The 23144-nt window shown below is 50.4% G+C and overlaps 1 protein-coding gene across 1 annotated transcript in view; it reads right to left on the reverse strand.

Annotated features, from left to right (window-relative positions):
* Positions 1-7328: 7328 nt before the first annotated feature.
* The window catches only part of LOC142466216 (D-beta-hydroxybutyrate dehydrogenase, mitochondrial-like), a 35758-nt gene continuing 19942 nt past the window's right edge, over positions 7329-23144 (reverse strand). The window contains exons 4-5 of the mRNA XM_075571122.1: positions 13319-13471; positions 7329-8644 (exon numbers count right to left, since the gene is read on the reverse strand). Of these exons, the coding sequence (XP_075427237.1) occupies positions 8175-8644; positions 13319-13471 (623 nt within the window). The 3' untranslated portion in view covers positions 7329-8174. The remainder of the gene's footprint in view (positions 8645-13318; positions 13472-23144) is intronic.

The raw sequence follows: 23144 nt of genomic DNA on the forward strand, positions 1-23144 counted from the left end.
ATAGAGGGGGTGCTAGTCGGGTACTGAGGGGAAGCGCATTCCAGAGGTGTGGGGCAGTCAGTGAAAAAGGTTTAAGGCGGGAGAGGGCTTTAGATACAAAGGGTGTAGAAAGAAGACATCCTTGAGAAGAACGCAAGAGTCTGTATGGTGCATAACGAGAAATTAGGGCTGAGATGTAAGGAGGGGCAGAAGAGTGTAAAGCTTTAAAGCTGCAGTTCAGTCTTTTTTTTTTTTTTTAATTTTATTTTTTACTTCAATAGTTTCATGTGGGCAATCTCTAATTACCTAAAGAACTGTATAGCTGCAGGTCAATTCATTCTCCATGTATTGATAGGCGAAATTTGGTGACATAATTAGAGCTGGCATATGTTTTTCTTCTGCTTCTGTCTCTCAGTGGAAGCTCATGAATATTCATGAGCACTCCTGCACTGACATGTGCTAGAGGGAGGGCAGGGCTGACAAAGGGGTGTGCCAGGGCTTGTGACAGGACATGAAGGGGCAGTGCCTTAGCAAATGGCTGTTAAAATAGAATACAAGAAAATTGGTCTTTCAAAGTTGTTTTTTTTAAAACAGAAAATGCTAAGTCTTTTTTCTTACTACAGAACTGATTTATTAAAAAAAAACCACACATGCAGGATATTGACTGAACTGCAGCTTTAAAAGTGAGGAGAAGAATGGAGTGTGAGATGCGGGATTTGATCGGAAGCCAGGAGAGTGATTTCAGCAGGGCAGGCGCTGAGACAGATCTAGGAAAGAGTAGAGTGATTCTGGCAGCAGCGTTTAGGATAGATTGTAGGGGAGACAGTGAGAGGCAGGAAGGCCGGACAGCAGGAGGTTACAGTAATCAAGACGGGAGAGAATGAGGGCCTGAGTCAGAGTTTTAGCAGTCGAGCAACAGAGGACGAACCAGCCGCGTGAGGTCATTGGCACGCCCCGCAAAACTCCCACCACGCCCCCTCCCGTCGCAATCTCCCTGGAGGACCGCAGTTAGCGCTGTGTACGCGCCGCCTCCCCCGCCGCGCGCGTGCCACAGTGCTGACTGGGACCGCAGCCTAAGAGTTTAAATTTCCCTGTCTGTCTGAAAACCTGTCGCGCACCGCTGGGGAAAGGTGCGCGACAGGGTACTAAGGCTGTGGTTACAGCCAGCACTGTGGCACGCGCACCCGCGGTCTTCTAGGGAGAGAGGAAGATTGGGAGGGGGCGTGGTGGGGTTTTGCGGGGGTGTGGCCATGACCTCATGCGGCTGGTTCGTCCTCATTGGGTGAACCGCCGGCAGGGGCGGGGCCACGCCACTGTCGCAAGTTCTAAACTCCATTTCATTGAGTTTTAATAACCTGGCAGTACAGCGCGGCTGCACCTTCAGTGGGAAGGTGCGTACTGGGCCCAGCCCCATTGAGGGGCGGCGCTTATACACACAGCGCACGCCAAGGCTTGTGCTGTAGCAGTCACTGGGACCGCAGCCTAAGGCGTGCGCTGTACGTATAAGCGCCGCCCCTCAATGGTGCTGGGCCCAGTACGCACCTTCCCGCTGAAGGTGCAGCCGCGCCGTACTGCCAGGTTTTTTTAACTCAATGAAATTAAGTTTAGAACTTGCGACGGAGATGGAAGATCGCGGTTAGCGCTGTGCACGCGCCCACCCACCCCCTCCACCTCCCGCCGGGCGCGCGTGCCACAGTGCTGACTGGGACCGCAGCCTAACTGGAACCAGCCTGACTGGGGGGGCGGAGCTTGAACGCACAGCGCACACCGAGGCGTGCGCTGTAGTAGGGACTGGGGCCACCCCCTTTCTCTACGGTCACCAGATACCATGGCAACCATAGGCCTTGTCAGTGCTACTCAGGAGGAGGTCTGGGCTGACATGGCGGTTCTCAGCGGGGCACACACATCCACACACATTTATTTTTTATAAAATATTTTTTTTTTATAACTTGTATTTTATTAGTGAGTAAATACATGGTATACATGAAAAACAGATCCAATACATGGTGAACAGGGTAGTATAGAACACAATGATATAAGCATAACATATCTATCGAGCCCACGCGGTATTTCGAGCCCTACTCAACCGCGTAGGTAAAGATCTTAATTTAGGTTATGTGTATCCAAGGTAAAATAATACTTGTTACAAACAAGGGAAAATAGAAATAATAAAAAAAAAAAGGGGGTAGAGGGGGGCGGAGAGAGGGAAGGGGGGTGTATAGGATGAGGATGTAATGGTTTCTGGAGTCTACTGAGACGGCACATGAGCTGTGGGACCTCGTAGAAGATCGTGTGGAAGTATAAGTAGTTAATAAAAAGTGGAAGTGGTGATCCAGCTGTAAACTAAGTTTCCACTCCACCCAAGGAGAACGCATCTATTACTATTATAGCCAAATTGTGTCACGCTCTACCCCGGGGATGTCTGTCTGAGCTAGCCATGAGGCCCAAACTTTTAGATAATTGTCGCCAGTGTCATTAACTAGGCTTCTTAGCTTTTCCATCTGGCAGATATACCAAATACAGTTCCGAATCTTTGGGATAATTGGAATTTCGGGGCGTTTCCATAATGCTGCGATCTCGCACCGCGTGGCGATTGCAAAATGTGCAATTAGTTTGTTGTTGGATTTTTAAAGGCCCTTCAAAGGTCTGTTTAGGAGAAACAGCCACGGGTCTGGGGGACTAGTGAGATCGAATATTCTCTGGATCCAATTTCTGATCTTTTCCCATATCGGGGATGTCCGCGGGCAGGACCACAGCATATGTAACAGGTCAGCTGTTCCTCCACATTGTTTAGGGCACAATGGAGAGGACCCTGGTATGAACTTAGATAATTTGAGTGGGGTGAGGTACCATCTCATAAGGACTTTATATGCGTTCTCCTTCAATGTGGTGCACATCAAGCTTTTTGCGGCTCCTAAAAATATAGTATTCCATTCTTCGTCCTCCAAGGTCTCCCTCCCATTGGTTACGGAATGAGGGCATTTGTTGCCTTGAAGTTGCAGGCTCGACTACCTCTCTGTATATCGTAGATATGAGTCCCTTTGTGTCGGTTTCTGCCCGACAGAGCTTTTCGAACTTCGTCAATGGGGGATATGGGGCGAATTTATTATAAAATGCTCTGATCTGAAGGTATTTGTAGAATTCAGCATGGGGGATATCTTTTTCTAATCTGAGACGGTCAAATGATTTGATTTTTAGATCATAGCCCTCCAGATCTTTGAGTCTATCATATCCTTTGTATCTCCAGATTGAGTGATTATGACCAATAACACCCGGTGCAAAATTAGGATTATTCCAAATAGGTGACATCAGCGAACTTGCTGAGGTGAGTGAGTTTTTCAGTCTTGATACTTCCCAAACATGAACAGTCTTTTGGAGTCAGATCTCAGATGATAAGTGCTGCATGTGGTAGGGGTGAGGAGCTTGCCCAGAAAGTGGGCATGCACACATCCACACATCCACACACTCTACTCTTTCCTAAATCTGTCCCAGCGCCTCCCCTGCTGAAATCCTTCTCCTGGCTTCTCACTGACTGCCCCACACCAATGGAATGCCCTTCCCCTCAATACCCGACTAGCACCCTCTCTATCCAGTTTTAAGACCCACCTTAAGACACACACTTGCTTAAAGAAGCATACGAGTAGCACAGTGGCTAATACTATACGCATGATGCATCAAGCTTGGCCCCCTGCAAACCAACTTACCAGCATGCCCTCCCACTGTCTGTACGTTCTTCCTACCTACCAATTAGACTGTAAGCTCCTCGGAGCAGGGACTGCTCTTCCTAAATGTTACTTTTATGTCTGAAGCACATATTCCCATGATCTGTTATTTATATTATTTGCTATTTATGATTGTCTCGTATTACTACTGTGAAGCGCTATGTACATTAATGGCGCTATATAAAGACATACAATTCAGCACACACATGCACACACGGCGACCACCGAGGAGGAAGAATTGTGACATGAGACTTCTGTGCCAAACAATGCTGAACTCAGGTACTTTTAGCCCCAGGAAACCTCGGTTTCCACAATACTTACCACTGGTCACCGGTGTTTCTGCTAGGCATTTAAATGGGCGTCCAATAGGATGCAGCAACTGACGCTTCTTATGGAGAATACCGACAGCTATTTTGTTTTCCCTGGATGGAGAAGAAATACCGGTAACTTCTTCGGTGGGTATGTGATGGAGAACCGGAGCTACACACAGCCCAGTTTAGCGCTGGAGAAACACCCCCAGTTAGAACTGTGATTGCGGCTTTAAAAAAAGAAACCTCTTCTGCTATCTGCAGTGATTACTGGCTTATCTCCAGTTACATCAGCAAGTTTGGAAACTTTAACCTCTTCACTGCCAGAGGGGTCTGCATGCATCTCATTGCAGAGGTTTTTGTGAAGGGGTTTAAGACTCACTCCTTTTTAGCACAAGTTTTCTCATAGACCTATGCTTCAAGAGGGCCACAATTTGTTTGTACACCTGAGGATGGGACTGTTCTGCACCTTGTGTCTCCAGTATATGTAATAAATGATCCCACGGGACCTTTCGCACTAGGTCAGTGTATCTGTCTTCTCTTTGCTATATTTGATATAATTTACACCAGGTGACAATTATTAGGTTTTTTTATAATGCAGTTGGTGGTCTCTATTATTAGTCTAGCTCAGGGGTCTGCACCCTTTCAAGGAACAGCCATTTTATATAAAAAAAAATCTCTTTGTCCAAAATATTCAGAGAACTGCAACACATGAATGAATATTACATCTCCACAAACACATACATATACTGTGTAAGCAACAACATACGACACACTTACTTCAATCAGAATTAGGGAAAGGTAATATGTGGGGGAATAAAATGCATCTCACAATAATAAGTCCCTTTATTTAGTTTTTTTTTCATTGTTTTTCTGTGCAAAACAGTTTGTTATTTGTCATTTCCACCCTTGGGCAAAAAACACAAAATAAATCAAAATATGCTTGGTCCTGTGTATTTATTCACTACCCCTCTCTTCCCCCCCCCCCCCTCAATTCCCCAACACACTCAAATACCCCCTGCCATCCTCACATATAAATATAAATAAATAAAGTAAATAAATGGAGAAAAAAGTCTAATCATAGGAATCGAACCCGACAGAGACTCAATTATCTGTGTGGGGAGTCCAAACCCTGAGAGCTATTTATATGTGAGGGGGGCAGTGTGGCTTCAATTTCTGGTGAATAATCACTACAGAATTGGGACATGTCCTCCCTCCCCACAAACTTTCCCAAGCTCCCCAAATACATATATACACATACACAAACTACCCCCCAAAATACATCCATACACTACCACCCCAATACATATATATATACTACCCTCCAAATACATACACAACCCATCCCACATACATATACATACAATCACTACCCCCTCAAACACACATACATTCACTACCCCCCAAATAAGAACCCCCCGCCCCCATACATACATTTACACTTACATTGGACCTGACTGCCTCCCACTATGCTGTCTCTCTCCCTCACTGTCCTGCCGGTGGTTGCGGGGGGCCCGGCTGGCGCTGGAGTCGGGCCTCTTGTTGCCGCTGGACCCGGCGTCTCCCCAGCTGTGGGATTGCCTCTCCTGCACTGTCCGGCGCCAGACTCTTTGTGAAGTCACCGACCGCCGGAAGTTGCAGCACCAGAAAGCCCGGCGGGGGACTGCAGGAGAGAGGCTGGCCCACAGTTGGGAGACACCGTGTCCAGCATAACAAAGAGGCCTGCCGGGCCCCACCCCCTCCTCAGCCACCGGCAGGACAGTGACAGAGGCAGCAACTGGGGAGCGGTGGCCCTGCGGATGGAGGAGAGCACGTATAGCTGCGGAAAGAGCCGGAGGTTACCGAGCCCTGGTCTAGACTCTTAACTGGTGAACGTCTCATAAGGAAGTTTCTCATGAGCGACGTGTCTTACTCATCAATTATTCTCTCAAAATGTGCAGTCTAAGGCCGAGTCCCTGCTGGCGCTGATCGCGCCCATGCTTGAGAGTGGTGATGTCACCAACTCTTCAAGCATGAGCGTTCTGCTGTCCTGCAAAAATTTAAGAGCAGGAGTGGGGGGGGGGAGCTATGAAAGGAAAGCATTGGCTGGATCGGGGCTGTCTGTGTCTCCATTCTCTCCCTCCTCCCTCCCAAAATGGCAATTTGTGCAAGAAAAATAAAATAAATAAAAATTGTGCAAAGACAAATAAAAAACCTCTCTCTGCTCCCCTCCCCCTTCCACCTCTCTCCACAGCCTATTCTGCCTCTCTCCCCCCATTGGTGAGAGCAGGGTCATGTGACCCTGCTCTCAGCTCCAAAGACAAAAACTTTTGTCTCGCCAAGCCCCAAGTTTGGGAGTGTGCGCCGCGTGGGCGCGATGATTAACTTGTATAGAGGGAAGCACGGTTAGAGCCAGTGGGGAGTCAGCCTAAGGCCTGGGACATAGTAAATTCAAGCTCGCTGAGGCGGGCTGAGCCGCGCTGAGCAGATGCACAAACCCCCTTCATCTGTCATCAGCGCGGCTATAGTTTCCCCTTCCGCATGCGTGCTGATGCGTGCGGAGGCTCAGAAACTTTGCAGAGACAGGCAAGTTTCAAATTTGCCGCTCGGGGAAGCGGAGGAGCGGTCATGTGACCGCTCCCATCCAATGGGAGCAGGGGAATAGCCCCACCTCCCGACATGCCTCCGCCCCGCCCCCCGAGCGCGCTCACTGCCTCGCCTGCAAGGACAGAAAAAAGCACCATTTTCAGCAGGCGAGGCAGAGCAGGAGCGCGCCTCAGCGAGCTTCAATTTACTATGTCCCAGGCCTAAGGCATGCATTATGGTAAGCGTGTGCCGCGTGCGTGTACAGGCAAAGCTATGCAGCCCGTTAGGAGGCGTGGCCATGATGTCACACACGCAGGCCTCCCTGTGATTGGCTCACAGTGTCACCCGCTCGAAAATACATATTTCCACCAAGCTGCTGCGACAACGCTGTATGCCGTGCTCGTGCGTCGGCAGTGGATACACGTCATAAGCAGACAGGTATCTTTCATTGCCGCGCATGCGCTTACCATAATACATGCCTAAAGCAGTGGGCAGTTTCCTTGTTGCTGCCAAACTAGATTATATTGAGGTTGGGGAGCGATATTTGCCTGTGAGTGAAAATAGGCAGATTTTGTAGAAATACCTCTCAAAATGTTTTATTTATTATAGATTATGGCCTTATCCCAGAAATGTATAAGATAAGCATTTAATCACACATCTACTTCTCTGAGAGCAAATCAATCCGATTGTCAATTTAAGAGATATAAAACATGAATCGCAAATATTAAAAAAAACTCAATTGTAAAATGGACAGTTGTCTTCCATTATCCATTTTTATTAGCCAAGTCCAGAGATACAGCCACAAGAATGTAATGATGTGGACACTTTCTTGTCTATTGAGAGGAGCTGTAAAAGCAGTAAAGCCCGGGAGTAACGCATATAATGTTAGTATATTTACCTGTGCAAGATTTCTAATTAAAAAAAAAAAGAAGGGGGTTTAAAAAAAATCCCCAATTTTGGTAATCTCTGGTGCCTGGGGAGAACTCCATTTATTACCTCCCAGACGCTCCATATTTCAAATCTCAACAGAGCATCATAAATAATATATAAAAAAAAACGAAGTTAAACAGTGTTGGAGGGGGCAAGAAGAAATATATTGCAACAAATACAAAAAAAAAAAAGCACGGTGATCAGCGCAGACTACTGATATAAAAATGTGCCGTTGTGTTAATATTATGCTGGCCCATGTATTACTGCTGTGAAGCACCATGTAAATAAGCATATATACATTTCAAAACATTTATTAAGAAACTAAATAAGCATGTCCCTGGTGTTTTGGCCAAAATAATCACAACCCTATTTACAGGAAATAACTGCTAAGCAAATACATGGCTCTTCAAGGCCTCTATAAATTCCTTCCTGTGCGAAAAACCAACGCTTTATGTACTGTACAGACTCAGCCAGGAATATCTTCCATATTACAACGCCTCCTTAGTACAGAAAACATGTTTTTTTACATTCTTGTTTCTTGAAGAAGAAAGTTGGAATACTTTCTAAAACGCTTCACAATACTAGTAACCTTCGTGTTAAGGTTCACATGGGGAAAAAAAAGAAAACACTGGTAGTGAAAATAGAAACATTGCCGACAGGTTAGTTTTTCTTAGGATATATAAATCAGGTCTGCAATGGCAGTGGGAAGGTGAGACATGACTTGGAGCTTCCACCACCAGTAGCTATCTGTGGGATTGTAGCGTGTATATGGGTATTTGGATCTTAGTGCGTCTGTAATAGCATCGAGAACAAGAGTCATGTCTTTCATGCCAGAGTTCACAAAGGATTTCATTCTGGCAACTTGGTGAGAGAAATGAGACTTCCCATAGTCATCACGTACAATGTCCGAAGCTTCCTCCCACATCTCGTCTGCTCGCTTTTCTACTCCTTCTCTGGTGAATATCCCAGTGGCAGCGATGAAGTTGCTAGGCTCAATGACAATCACTTTGACTCCCCATTGATACATTTCCTGCCTCAGGCAGTCTGAGAAAGCTTCAACTCCATACTTGGATATGCAATAACCAGATCGGGAGGGACTGGCCATTTTTCCCAGCATGCTCGTCATGCTAACCACTCGGCCTTGGAAACAAAAATAAATCAAATGTTAAAATGGCAATTGTTCTTCGCAATGAGCAGAGAAAAGAAAGCATTCACCCAAGTAACACCTGTGGCATTCTGTTTCTTTTAATCAGAGATATTTTCACATTCAAGCCGGAGATCAAGGTTCCCAAACACTTACTGGAAAAATACAGGATACTGAAAGTAACCTGGGCGAATGCATTTAAAACTGAAACAATCTGCAAATGGAGCACTGAGGAGATAGTATTGAGTAGGACTAAAGTATTTGTGAGAAACTGTTAAATAAGGATGGAAATGGGAAATATTAGAGTACTTTAAAAACCTCATGTAGAGGGGAAAAAACAAAAACACCCACAACCCTGTAGCACGGTGGCGCATGCATTGAAGGGTAGTAGTCACAGAAATGTGCAGTGCATGCATGAAGTAGCCTCCCAGTTGAGTCGTGGATATGAATAAAGTAAGGGTCAGCACCCACCTAATTATATATCAAGAGCCCACTTGCTCCTTTCTTTGTTCAAAATAAAAGGCATCCTGTCTAAGTTACATAAACTTGCAGATGCTACTCCAGACAGTGGCAGGTCTTGCTTCTGCATGTACCGCCAATCCAATCCGTATGGGCAACACTGCCTGTGCTGGATTCCCCTCCTGCGACCCATAGCCGCGTGGGACCTCTCCGTGTACCGACAGCAACCTCACAGGGGGGGCGCGGGCATGCGCGGAAGTGTAGCTCTCGCTGCCACACTCCGATGTTCACAGTCCAAAATCAAAAACACTACATACAAACAGAATTAGCAGAGAATCTCTGTCTCTTAACCTGTGATTGATTAATTACCAATTACTGATTACATAGTAAGGGTATATAAAGAGGTTATACCCAGTCATCCAATATACCCCTGAGGAAGTGAGTTAGTTCTCATGAAACGAGTAGGGTGTTGGTTGGTGACTTAGTGTGCCATTAGCAGAGAGACTATGGAGGCTAATTCTTCCCTACCCGATCGCAAGTGGACTGTGAACATCGGAGTGTGGCAGCGAGAGCTACACTTCCGCGCATGCGCGCGCACCCCCCTGGGAGGTTGCTGTCGGTACACGGAGAGGTCCCACGCGGCTAGGGGTCGCAGGAGGGGAATCCAGCACAGGCAGTGTTGCCCATACGGATCGGATTGGCGGTATATGCAGAAGCAAGACCTGCCACCGTCTGGAGTAGCATCTGGTTCCAGAGCTGGACCCTGTATCTGTGGAAGACTTGCCCTCTATGCCCCTCTGCCTTTGGGCTCTTGTAAGTAGGGTTTCAATTTTTACCCCTCCTGGAGCCAAGCACCAAAGTCACCTATCCAGTTCATTTTCACAAAGTGTATTTTATTAAATCAGGTTGTTTTTTTATTCAACATTACGTGATGTGGTGTTTTGAGTCAGTTTAAGTTTTCTGTTTTATATGTTTCTGTTTGTTTGTCATTGTTTGTCCCATCAGCAGTGAATTCCTTTTATAGGTGTATATATACCAATATTTATATTCAATTTATAATATTCTAGTGTCCGCAGTTATACATATATAATTATAGTAATACAGTTATACACTATGATAGGTCTTTATCTTTTTGTTTCCCACATGTATGAGACAACAATCAAGATTATATAAAGGACCTCTGTTCCTAACAGGACTGGACCTCTGTTCCTAAGAGGACTGGACCTCTGTTCCTAACAGGACTGGACTTTTCCACTTTGGTCAGGTCTCTTTTCTATTGGATTTTTTGTTGTAAGGCACCGTTTTTTCCCTCTGTTAACTGTGTATGTGTTTTGTATCAAATTGCTGGGCCCAGGCAGCCTTTCCTATATTTTAGGCACTGATTTATTATTAATGTAATAGTACACTATTCATTTTTTAGCATTAGCGCTGTAGCACGTAAACCTTTTTTTCACTTTTATTTGCCTACTTCAGCGGTGTGCAAACTGGGGGGGCACGAGATTTTCTTTCAGGGGGGCACGGGCGATTGTATAGGTCCCGCGATCTTACCCGAGGCATTTAAATTAAATGCCGGGGACCGCACGAGGCATCTGCAACCTCTACTTACCGAGGTTCAGTCGGCTTCGGGACGCAGGACCATGGCAACGCGGCGTGAAATGACGCCACGGGGTCATGTGACGTCACTGTTGCCTTGGTAACGCGACATTGGGTCACACGACCCCCGAGGTAAGGGGGGGGGGGTGCAGTAACGGAGGGAGCAAGGTAGGGGGGGCACAGCAAAATAAGTTTGCGCACCCCTGGCCTACTTCATACAACTCTGCTCTTTTGGATAAAAGGGTAAACACCTTGGTATTTGATATCCAAAGCAAGTCTTACTATTCAGTCAATCTTCCCAAATGAAAGGCTACAGAGGAAAAGCACTTGCTAAATAAAAAGAGCTTATTGTGCTTCTAAAAATATAAAACCCTTTAGAATAATCTTATGTATGAGAACACCTTTGTTTTCCTTGTAAAATACATTTTTAAAAATCCCCGATCAAACCACCGTACCAATAAAAATTGTCAAGCACAGACTGCAGCTGGTTGGTGGCATTGTGAGTGTCTTTGGCCATGTTCTGTTACCATTCAACCTAAAAACTGGAATTGAGATATTTTTAGGGTTGCCAGGTGTCCGGTTTTGAACCAGACAGGCCGGTAATTCCGATGCCTGTCCGGTATAAAATCGGAGTTTTTGCGGCAGAGGGCTGGCAGTGCAAGCGCGAGGGCGGCGCGAGGGCGGCGGGCTGGAAGTGCTGAGTGGAGGTGGGGGCGGACGGTGGCCGGGCAGGAGCACTGTGTGAGTGTGTGCAGCCTGTCTCTGATTGGAGGAGCGGAGAGCCAATCAGAGGACAGCGGGGGCGGAGCCCACACCCCAGCAGCCCAGAGAAGTCCGTGTCCTTCCTGGCAATAAGGTAAGGACACATTTTGGGGGGTTATGGGGGGGCCAGGATGAGGTGAGGGGGGGGCAAGGATGAGGTGAGGGGGGGGCAAGGATGAGGTGAGGGGGGGGCAAGGATGAGGTGAGGGGGGGGCAAGGATGAGGTGAGGGGGGGGCAAGGATGAGGTGAGGGGGGGACAAGGATGAGGTGAGGGGGGGACAAGGATGAGGTGAGGACAAGGATGAGGTGAGGGGGGGCAAGGATGAGGTGAGGGGGGGGCAAGGATGAGGTGAGGGGGGGCAAGGATGAGGTGAGGGGGGGCAAGGATGAGGTAAGGGGGGGGCAAGGATGAGGTGAGGGGGGGGCAAGGATGAGGTGAGGGGGGGGCAAGGATGAGGTGAGGGGGGGGCAAGGATGAGGTGAGGGGGGGGGCAAGGATGAGGTGAGGGGGGGGGGCAAGGATGAGGTGAGGGGGGGCCAGGATGAGGTGAGGGGGGCCAGGATGAGGTGAGAGGGGGCCAGGATGAGGTGAGGGGGGGCCAGGATGAGGTGAGCTGATGGGGGGGCCAGGATGAGGTGAGGAGGGCCAGGATGAGGTGAGGGGGGTCCAGGATGAGGTGAGGTGAGGGGGGTCCAGGATGAGGTGAGCTGATGGGGGGGCCAGGGTGAGGTGAGGGGGGGCCAGGATGAGGTGAGGGGGGGGCCAGGATGAGGTGAGGGGGGGCCAGGATGAGGTGAGCTGATGGGGGGGCCAGGGTGAGGTGAGGGGGGGCCAGGATGAGGTGAGGGGGGCCAGGATGAGGTGAGGGGGGCCAGGATGAGGTGAGCTGATGGGGGGGCCAGGATGAGGTGAGGTGATGGGGGGGCAGGATGAGCTGAGGTGATGGGGGCCAGGATGAGCTGAGGTGATGGGGGCCAGGATGAGCTGTGGTGATGATGGGGGGGAGGTGGGGGTATATTTTATATGTATTGGGGAGGTGGGGGTATATTGTATTATGTATTGGGGAGCTGGGGGTATATTGTATAATGTATTGGGGAGCTGGGGGTATATTGTATAATGTATTGGGGGGGTGGGGGTATATTGTATTATGTATTGAGGAGGTGGGGGTATATTGTATAATGTATTGGGGGGGTGGGGGTATATTGTATAATGTATTGGGGAGGTGGGGGTATATTGTATTATGTATTGGGGAGGTGAGGGTATATTATGTATTGGGGAGCTGGGGGTATATTGTATAATGTATTGGGGAGGTGGGGGTATATTGTATAATGTATTGGGGAGCTGGGGGTATATTGTATAATGTTTTGGGGAGCTGGGGGTATATTGTATAATGTATTGGGGAGGTGGGGGTATATTTTATTATGTTTTGGGGAGGAGGGGGTATATTTTATTGTTTTGGGGAGGTGGGGGTATATTTTATATGTATTCAGGGGGTGTGGGGGTATATTTTATATGTATTCAGGGGGTGTGGGGGTATATTTTATATGTATTCAGGGGGTGTGGGGGTATATTTTATATGTATTCAGGGGGTGGGGGTCCAGTATTTTTGGACAAGCCACCTGGCAACCCTAGATATTTTCCTGAGGTTGGCCCAACAGGAGACACACGGCCTATAGAAACGCTGTTATTTACGTTTAGTTCTGCTACCCCGATACCACTGTAGAGGTCTTCAAAGAAAGGGACCATGGCCTTCCGGCTAACTATAAAAATGAAACAGTGGGAGACAATTAACGTAAAGTAACCACATCTGGTGTAGATTCATCACAAACCCCAGGTAATGAATGCAGAACTCACCTTGAGCTCTGCGGATAAGAGGCAAGAATGCTTTTGTTACCCTAACAGTGCCCCACAAGTTCACATCTGCCATCTCCTTATATTTGTCTAGGGTTGTAAATTCCACTTCTCCAAATGTCGAGATACCAGCATTATTCACCAGACCCCACAAACCTGCACAAAAAAAGTTTGAAGATCACCCTGGGCAGGCAGTCCTACTTTACAAACCACTCCTTGGAAGCATTCCCAACATCATCTGCGGCACCATTTTCATAGTCAAACGTCAGTATTTACCATACGCAAAATACATATTCATATACATTACAAAGAACTTGCTCAGTCAGGATTCTGTCAACATTGTGATTTATTAAACAAAAATAAACCTGGCACCAGGTAATGTCCAAAAAGATGAGTCCTGTGATCCTCTAGAATCCGCACTTTTGCTCACAGGTCATGTAAAAAGAGATAAGACAAACAAAAACAGATCATAGCATATAACTGCTGGGTAATGACAGCCTGTGCTAAAGACACTACATACAAACTCAAAAGTAACAGACTAAAATAATTTAATAAAACATAATGAACTATGTCATAAAAAAGGACCATAGACAGTGAGAAATGACTGGTGATCCGGAGGTGGTAAAATCAAAACCCTACTTACAAGAAGCAGGGTGATATCAGGCGGTAACAAGCTGAGGTAAATGTCCAAAGGTATCCCTGTGCTGGTCCCGCAGAGCTCCAACTCTGTGACGCCAAAGCCGTCACCAAAGTCTCCCTGCAGTCACGGGGAACACCGGGCTGGGGGAAACAGACACGCTGGGGCGCTCACGCCGACAACACGTGTGGCTAGTCCCCTCCTCACGCTGCTCCTCCTCTACCCGGCATCCAACGCGCGCACGTACACCCGCGGGGTTAAAGGCACACAGACCTCTCCGCTTGTAAGGCCTCGTTCAGGGTGCCAGAGGCAGGAGTTGGAGGGCGCGCGTTCGCGAGGGCGGGCGGCAGTCTGCTGGGCGATGTGTGTACATCCTCCCAGCAGACTTGTTCAGGAGTTGAGGAGGCGGGGAGGGGCGGGGCTAAAGACCTGAGGTTAGGGATCGAAGTTGCAGTCTTGAAATCATTCTCAGGAATGATTTCATTGGCTGCCGAGGTCCCAGTGACGCTGCTGCAGCTTCAAAAAACGACTTGGGTCGTTTATTTAAACTGTAGCCAGCGTCAACTCCTGGCTTCGGAGACAGGGCAGCTGCTACCCTGACAACCAGTATTCAATTTGAATACATTGTGTCCCACGGCAGCACGCACGTAAGCACGCCCTCCCTCCGAAGCCTGCACCCTGAACGAGGCCTAATGCTGGTCTCACAGCACACAGTTCCTCACTGAATAAGTCCAAAGGGTAACAACTTGCCCGGGCGGGTGCTGTGAGACCAGCATTACAAGCGGAGAGGTCTGTGTGCCTTCAACCCCGCGGGTGTACGTGCACGGGCGCGCGTTGGATGCCGGGTAGGAGGAGGAGCAGCGTGAGGAGGGGACTAGCCACACGTGTTGTCGGCGTGAGCGCCCCAGCGTGTCTGTTTCCCCCAGCCCGGTGTTCCCCGTGACTGCAGGGAGACTGTGGTGACGGCTTTGGCGTCACAGAGTTGGAGCTCTGCGGGACCAGCACAGGGATACCTTTGGACATTTACCTCAGCTTGTTACCGCCTGATATCACCCTGCTTCTTGTAAGTAGGGTTTTGATTTTACCACCTCCGGATCACCAGTCATTTCTCACTGTCTATGGTCCTTTTTTATGACATAGTTCATTATGTTTTATTAAATTATTTTAGTCTGTTACTTTTGAGTTTGTATGTAGTGTCTTTAGCACAGGCTGTCATTACCCAGCAGTTATATGCTATGATCTGTTTTTGTTTGTCTTATCTCTTTTTACATGACCTGTGAGCAAAAGTGCGGATTCTAGAGGATCACAGGACTCATCTTTTTGGACATTACCTGGCGCCAGGTTTATTTTTGTTTCATATGTTATTCTGTCTGTACTTGACAGTAGTTATCAGGCAGCCTATCTTTATTTAAAGAGTGTATTTTTGATGTATTACTAGTTAGTTATTTAGTCACTTTAGCGCTTTATTCACAGCATTTTTTCTGAACATTGTGATTTATGTTACATGGGCACTGCAGGATGTCACTAATTGGGAACAAGAATGAAAGTTATCACGTTTTCATTTTAAATTGAGGGTTACATCAAAATCTACTTTGCTTAGCATTAGTTATGCACCAGAAAGAGGCCATTCAACCCCTTCAGTGCCAGTGGGTCCAACCACCTCTGTTGTCATGGACCCTCACACACTGATGGATCACGTGACCACTCGGAGGGATCATGTGATCCATTCCAGGTTCCGGTCACTGTACTAGAAGTGAAGGGGATTCAGGGGAGGGCCCACCCCTTTCAATGTAGTCTGCGATCGGCCCACTTGCAGACAGCCCAATGACCCTGCAGGCACCCTCCTTACTCCAAGACGAAGCGCCTGTGTGCGTGAAACATGTAGAGGAGGAGGCTGTGCTGCAGCCTGCTGTGTCCACTGTGTGTCTCCAATAAAGCTTTGATGTTCAATTTTGGACTGTGACGTCATTGGGCTGTTTGCTGTTGCTCTGGATGCACCTCTCCCTTCCACATGACCTCTCTGCCGGATGCACGCTGTAGGACTCACTGCTGAGGAACCATTAGGACATAGGATGGATGAACTGACAGGGGTAAGATTGCTGTTTTGCCCCTGAGCCCCAACTTTTATAGTGGTCTTTATTTATCCTCTCATTTTCCTACCAGCCCTGCACAACCAGTGCTTCATTCAACTTTAGCCTAGGAGCGCATGACAGTTACATATCTCTCAATTGCAGACAGACCCTAGAAAATGAGCAAAAGGCCATGTTGCACAGCGTATGTCATTAGGGTCTCTGGGGTGGGACTTTTCATGACGTACGCTGTACATCATCATTAGGGCACTCAAGGGGTTTAGCCGTTTCACACAAAAAAAGGTAAATGCTTGATTTTATTATGTATATAGACACAACATATGCAAACCTCAAAGAAGAATGGAGGCATGTATGCTGGGTATTACCCAAAGGAAAAAAAATGAGTGGGTTTGCTGCCAAAGTCTATGACATCGTCACTAGAGTGACAAAATTTAAATGGTGGTGGGCCAGACATATTGCAAGAAGAAATTACCATCGTTGGACAAAGCTGCTTCTCAACTAGATTCGAAGAAAGATTAAAAGACCATCTGAAAATGTGTTGGAGCAGCGAAAAGAAGCTTGCAACCGCAGTACCTGCAAGATCCTTGGGGAGTCCTCATCCGGAAGTGGGATAGATACACACATCACACACAATATTACAACACATAATGGGAATACAGTGCCTCAGACAAAAAGTCTGAATTTAAAAAAAAAAAAAAAGTTTAACTGAGCCGAAGAGCTTACAATTAAACTGTGAAGAACTTACAGAGATAGGAGGGAGTTCTGGTAAGAGCATCTGCAAGGGTCCATGGTCAGTACATATGGGATGTATAGTATCAGCGAATGGAGCTACTGTACCCATATGCTTCCTTAAAGAGGGATGTTTAAAGAAAGGTACTAAAAGGTAGAGAGAGAAGGTGCCAGTGGATATTGAGAGGAAGGGCATTGCAGAGGTGTGAGGCAGTGAGTAAAGTTTTAGACAGGACAGGGCTTTAGATACAAAAGGGGTAGAGAGAAGACATCCTTGAGCAGAACACGAGTGAGGCAGGTGTATAGTGAGAAATTAGGGCCGAGATGTGTTGGGCAGAAGAGTGTATAGCCTTAAAAGAGAGGAAGAGAATTTTGTAAGTAATATGTAGTTTAGTAGGAAGCCAAGAGAGGGATTTCAGCAGGAGAGGTGCCCAGACAGATATAGGAGACAATAAAGTGATTCTAACAGCAGCGTTTAGGATAGATTGCAGAGGAGACAGGAAGGAAGTACACGGTTACAATAGTCGAGACAGGAGAGAATGAGGGCCTGCGATAAGAGTTTTAGGAGTAGAGCGATAGAGGAAAGGGCGTATCTTTGTAATGTTACAAAGGTAAAAAAAAGACAGGTTTTAGCTACATTGTGAATGTGAGCAGAGAATGTGAGGGGGAAGTCAAATGTCACCACTAGGCAGCGGGCTTGTGATACTGTGTGTATGATAGTGCTGCCAACAGTAATGTAGAAGGGTGGAGTAGGGTCAGCTTTAGGGTAGATCGGCACGATCGATCCGGGCGCCAAGCAATTGGAGGGCACGCTGAAAGACCACCCCTAATAGCCTATCAATCTACCCCGAAGCAAAAGAGGAGGTTGAGAGCAAAAAAGAAGGGAGGGGGGGAGATGAGGGCAAGAGAGATGGGGGGGGGAGATGAGGACAAGAGAGGGGGATAAATCATGAGGACAGAGGAAGGGTTAAGGAGATTCCCATAATTAGGCTTTGAGACCTGGACCTGCAGAGTTAATAAACTTACCTTGAGCCAGAGGAGCCTGCAACTAGGGTGACTACACGTCCATTTTTTGCAGGACATGTCCTCTATCTTAGACCCCCAGAAGCGTCCAGACGTGTCTGGGATTCCGTTGCTACTGTAGGAAAAATCCGGGCAGAAGGGTCAGTACTACTGATGGCCACCAGGGTTTGCCACGTATATCCCAAACAAAGGCAGCGGGAACCATGTGAGAGCAAAGAGTGAGGTGCCATACATGCGACTCTGTCCCATCCCTTGTGTCTCTCTCCCAGCAGCCTGAGCTCTCTCCTATCCTGAGATTCCCTCCCGGCAGCCTGAGCTCTCTCCTATGCCGAGATTCCCTCCCGGCAGCCTCAGCTCTCTCCTATCCTGAGATTCCCTCCCGGCAGCCTCAGCTCTCTCCTGTCCTGAGATTCCCTCCCGGCAGCCTCAGCTCTCTCCTATCCCGAGATTCCCTCCCGGCAGCCTCAGCTCTCTCCTATGCCGAGATTCCCTCCCGGCAGCCTCAGCTCTCTCCTATCCCGAGATTCCCTCCCGGCAGCCTCAGCTCTCTCCTATCCTGAGATTCCCTCCAGGCAGCCTCAGCTCTCTCCTGTCCTGAGATTCCCTCCCGGCAGCCTCAGCTCTCTCCTATCCTGAGATTCCCTCCCGGCAGCCTCAGCTCTCTCCTATCCTGAGATTCCCTCCCGGCAGCCTCATCTCTCTCCTATCCTGAGATTCCCTCCCGGCAGCCTCAGCTCTCTCCTGTCCTGAGATTCCCTCCCGGCAGCCTCAGCTCTCTCCTGTCCTGAGATTCCCTCCCGGCAGCCTCAGCTCTCTCCTATCCTGAGATTCCCTCCCGGCAGCCTCAGCTCTCTCCTATCCTGAGATTCCCTCCCGGCAGCCTCATCTCTCTCCTGTCCTGAGAAACCCTCCCGGCAGCCTCAGCTCTCTCCTATCCTGAGATTCCCTCCCGGCAGCCTCAGCTCTCTCCTATCCTGAGATTCCCTCCCGGCAGCCTCAGCTCTCTCCTGTCCTGAGATTCCCTCCCGGCAGCCCTCAGCTCTCTCCTGTCCTGAGATTCCCTCCCGGCAGCCTCAGCTCTCTCCTGTCCTGAGATTCCCTCCCGGCAGCCTCAGCTCTCTCCTATCCTGAGATTCCCTCCCGGCAGCCTCATCTCTCTCCTGTCCTGAGATTCCCTCCCGGCAGCCTCAGCTCTCTCCTGTCCTGAGATTCCCTCCCGGCAGCCTCAGCTCTCTCCTATCCTGAGATTCCCTCCCGGCAGCCTCAGCTCTCTCCTGTCCTGAGATTCCCTCCCGGCAGCCTCAGCTCTCTCCTGTCCTGAGATTCCTCCCGGCAGCCTCAGCTCTCTCCTATCCTGAGATTCCCTCCCGGCAGCCTCAGCTCTCTCCTATCCTGAGATTCCCTCCCGGCAGCCTCAGCTCTCTCCTGTCCTGAGATTCCCTCCCGGCAGCCTCAGCTCTCTCCTGTCCTGAGATTCCCTCCCGGCAGCCTCAGCTCTCTCCTGTCCTGAGATTCCTCCCGGCAGCCTCAGCTCTCTCCTATCCTGAGATTCCTCCCGGCAGCCTCAGCTCTCTCCTATCCTGAGATTCCCTCCCGGCAGCCTCATCTCTCTCCTGTCCTGAGATTCCCTCCCGGCAGCCTCAGCTCTCTCCTGTCCTGAGATTCCCTCCCGCAGCCTCAGCTCTCTCCTATCCTGAGATTCCTCCCGGCAGCCTCAGCTCTCTCCTATCCTGAGATTCCTCCGGCAGCCTCAGCTCTCTCCTATCCTGAGATTCCCTCCCGGCAGCCTCAGCTCTCTCCTATCCTGAGATTCCCTCCGGCAGCCTCAGCTCTCTCCTATCCTGAGATTCCTCCGGCAGCCTCAGCTCTCTCCTATCCTGAGATTCCCTCCCGGCAGCCTCAGCTCTCTCCTGTCCTGAGATTCCCTCCCGGCAGCCTCAGCTCTCTCCTGTCCTGAGATTCCCTCCCGGCAGCCTCAGCTCTCTCCTGTCCTGAGATTCCTCCCGGCAGCCTCAGCTCTCTCCTGTCCTGAGATTCCCTCCCGGCAGCCTCAGCTCTCTCCTGTCCTGAGATTCCCTCCCGGCAGCCTCAGCTCTCTCCTATCCTGAGATTCCTCCCGGCAGCCTCAGCTCTCTCTATCCTGAGATTCCCTCCCGGCAGCCTCATCTCTCTCCTATCCTGAGATTCCCTCCCGGCAGCCTCAGCTCTCTCCTATCCTGAGATTCCCTCCCGGCAGCCTCAGCTCTCTCCTATCCTGAGATTCCCTCCCGGCAGCCTCAGCTCTCTCCTATCCTGAGATTCCCTCCCGGCAGCCTCATCTCTCTCCTGTCCTGAGAAACCCTCCCGGCAGCCTCAGCTCTTTCCTATCCTGAGATTCCCTCCCGGCAGCCTCAGCTCTCTCCTATCCTGAGATTCCCTCCCGGCAGCCTCAGCTCTCTCCTGTCCTGAGATTCCCTCCCGGCAGCCTCATCTCTCTCCTGTCCTGAGAAACCCTCCCGGCAGCCTCAGCTCTCTCCTATCCTGATTCCCTCCCGGCAGCCTCAGCTCTCTCCTATCCTGAGATTCCCTCCCGGCAGCCTCAGCTCTCTCCTGTCCTGAGATTCCCTCCCGGCAGCCTCAGCTCTCTCCTATCCTGAGATTCCCTCCCGGCAGCCTCAGCTCTCTCCTATCCTGAGATTCCCTCCCGGCAGCCTCAGCTCTCTCCTATCCTGAGATTCCCTCCCGGCAGCCTCAGCTCTCTCCTGTCCTGAGATTCCCTCCCGGCAGCCTCAGCTCTCTCCTGTCCTGAGATTTCCTCCCGGCAGCCTCAGCTCTCTCCTATCCTGAGATTCCCTCCCGGCAGCCTCAGCTCTCTCCTATCCTGAGATTCCCTCCCGGCAGCCTCATCTCTCTCCTGTCCTGAGATTCCCTCCCGGCAGCCTCAGCTCTCTCCTGTCCTGAGATTCCCTCCCGGCAGCCTCAGCTCTCTCCTATCCTGAGATTCCCTCCCGGCAGCCTCAGCTCTCTCCTATCCTGAGATTCCCTCCCGGCAGCCTCAGCTCTCTCCTATCCTGAGATTCCCTCCCGGCAGCCTCAGCTCTCTCCTATCCTGAGATTCCCTCCCGGCAGCCTCAGCTCTCTCCTATCCTGAGATTCCTTCCCGGCAGCCTCAGCTCTCTCCTATCCTGAGATTCCCTCCTGGCAGCCTCAGCTCTCTCCTATCCTGAGATTCCCTCCCGGCAGCCTCAGCTCTCTCTGTCCTGAGATTCCTCCGGCAGCTAGCTCTCTCCTGCGATCTCCGGCAGCTCAGCTCTCTCCTGTCCTGAGATTCCCTCCCGGCAGCCTCAGCTCTCTCCTGTCCTGAGATTCCCTCCCGGCAGCCTCAGCTCTCTCCTAGTCCTGAGATTCCCTCCCGGCAGCCTCAGCTCTCTCCTATCCTGAGATTCCCTCCCGGCAGCCTCAGCTCTCTCCTATCCTGAGATTCCCTCCCGGCAGCCTCATCTCTCTCCTATCCTGAGATTCCTCCGCAGCTCTCTCCTATCCTGAGATTCCCTCCGGCAGCCTCAGCTCTCTCCTATCCTGAGATTCCCTCCCGGCAGCCTCAGCTCTCTCCTATCCTGAGATTCCCTCCCGGCAGCCTCAGCTCTCTCCTATCCTGAGATTCCCTCCCGGCAGCCTCAGCTCTCTCCTATCCTGAGATTCCCTCCCGGCAGCCTCATCTCTCTCCTGTCCTGAGAAACCCTCCCGGCAGCCTCAGCTCTTTCCTATCCTGAGATTCCCTCCCGGCAGCCTCAGCTCTCTCCTATCCTGAGATTCCCTCCCGGCAGCCTCAGCTCTCTCCTGTCCTGAGATTCCCTCCCGGCAGCCTCATCTCTCTCCTGTCCTGAGAAACCCTCCCGCAGCCTCAGCTCTCTCCTATCCTGATTCCCTCCCGGCAGCCTCAGCTCTCTCCTATCCTGAGATTCCCTCCCGGCAGCCTCAGCTCTCTCCTGTCCTGAGATTCCCTCCCGGCAGCCTCAGCTCTCTCCTGTCCTGAGATTCCCTCCCGGCAGCCTCAGCTCTCTCCTATCCTGAGATTCCCTCCCGGCAGCCTCAGCTCTCTCCTATCCTGAGATTCCCTCCCGGCAGCCTCAGCTCTCTCCTATCCTGAGATTCCCTCCCGGCAGCCTCAGCTCTCTCCTATCCTGAGATTCCCTCCCGGCAGCCTCAGCTCTCTCCTGTCCTGAGATTCCCTCCCGGCAGCCTCAGCTCTCTCCTGTCCTGAGATTCCCTCCCGGCAGACTCAGCTCTCTCCTATCCTGAGATTCCCTCCCGGCAGCCTCAGCTCTCTCCTATCCTGAGATTCCCTCCCGGCAGCCTCAGCTCTCTCCTATCCTGAGATTCCCTCCCGGCAGCCTCAGCTCTCTCCTATCCTGAGATTCCCTCCCGGCAGCCTCAGCTCTCTCCTATCCTGAGATTCCCTCCCGGCAGCCTCAGCTCTCTCCTATCCTGAGATTCCCTCCCGGCAGCCTCAGCTCTCCTATCCTGAGATTCCTCCCGGCAGCCTCAGCTCTCTCCTATCCTGAGATTCCCTCCCGGCAGCCTCAGCTCTCTCCTATCCTGAGATTCCCTCCCGGCAGCCTCAGCTCTCTCCTATCCTGAGATTCCCTCCCGGCAGCCTCAGCTCTCCTATCCTGAGATTCCCTCCCGGCAGCCTCAGCTCTCTCCTATCCTGAGATTCCCTCCCGGCAGCCTCAGCTCTCTCCTATCCTGAGATTCCCTCCCGGCAGCCTCAGCTCTCTCCTATCCTGAGATTCCCTCCAGGCAGCCTCAGCTCTCTCCTATCCTGAGATTCCCTCCAGGCAGCCTCAGCTCTCTCCTATCCTGAGATTCCCTCCCGGCAGCCTCAGCTCTCTCCTATCCTGAGATTCCCTCCCGGCAGCCTCAGCTCTCTCCTATCCTGAGATTCCCTCCGGCAGCCTCAGATCTCTCCTGTCCTGAGATTCCCTCCCGGCAGCCTCAGCTCTCTCCTATCCTGAGATTCCCTCCCGGCAGCCTCATCTCTCTCCTATCCTGAGATTCCCTCCCGGCAGCCTCAGCTCTCTCCTGTCCTGAGATTCCCTCCGGCCGCCTCAGCTCTCTCCTGTCCTGAGATTCCCTCCCGGCAGCCTCAGCTCTCTCCTGTCCTGAGATTCCCTCCCGGCAGCCTCAGCTCTCTCCTGTCCTGAGATTCCCTCCCGGCAGCCTCAGCTCTCTCCTGTCCTGAAATTCCCTCCCGGCAGCCTCAGCTCTCTCCTGTCCTGAGATTCCCTCCCGGCAGCCTCAGCTCTCTCTCCTATCCTGAGATTCCCTCCCGCAGCCTCAGCTCTCTCCTATCCTGAGATTCCCTCCA

Source organism: Ascaphus truei, chromosome 14, assembly GCF_040206685.1.
Source record: "Ascaphus truei isolate aAscTru1 chromosome 14, aAscTru1.hap1, whole genome shotgun sequence".
Lineage (NCBI taxonomy): Eukaryota > Metazoa > Chordata > Amphibia > Anura > Ascaphidae > Ascaphus > Ascaphus truei.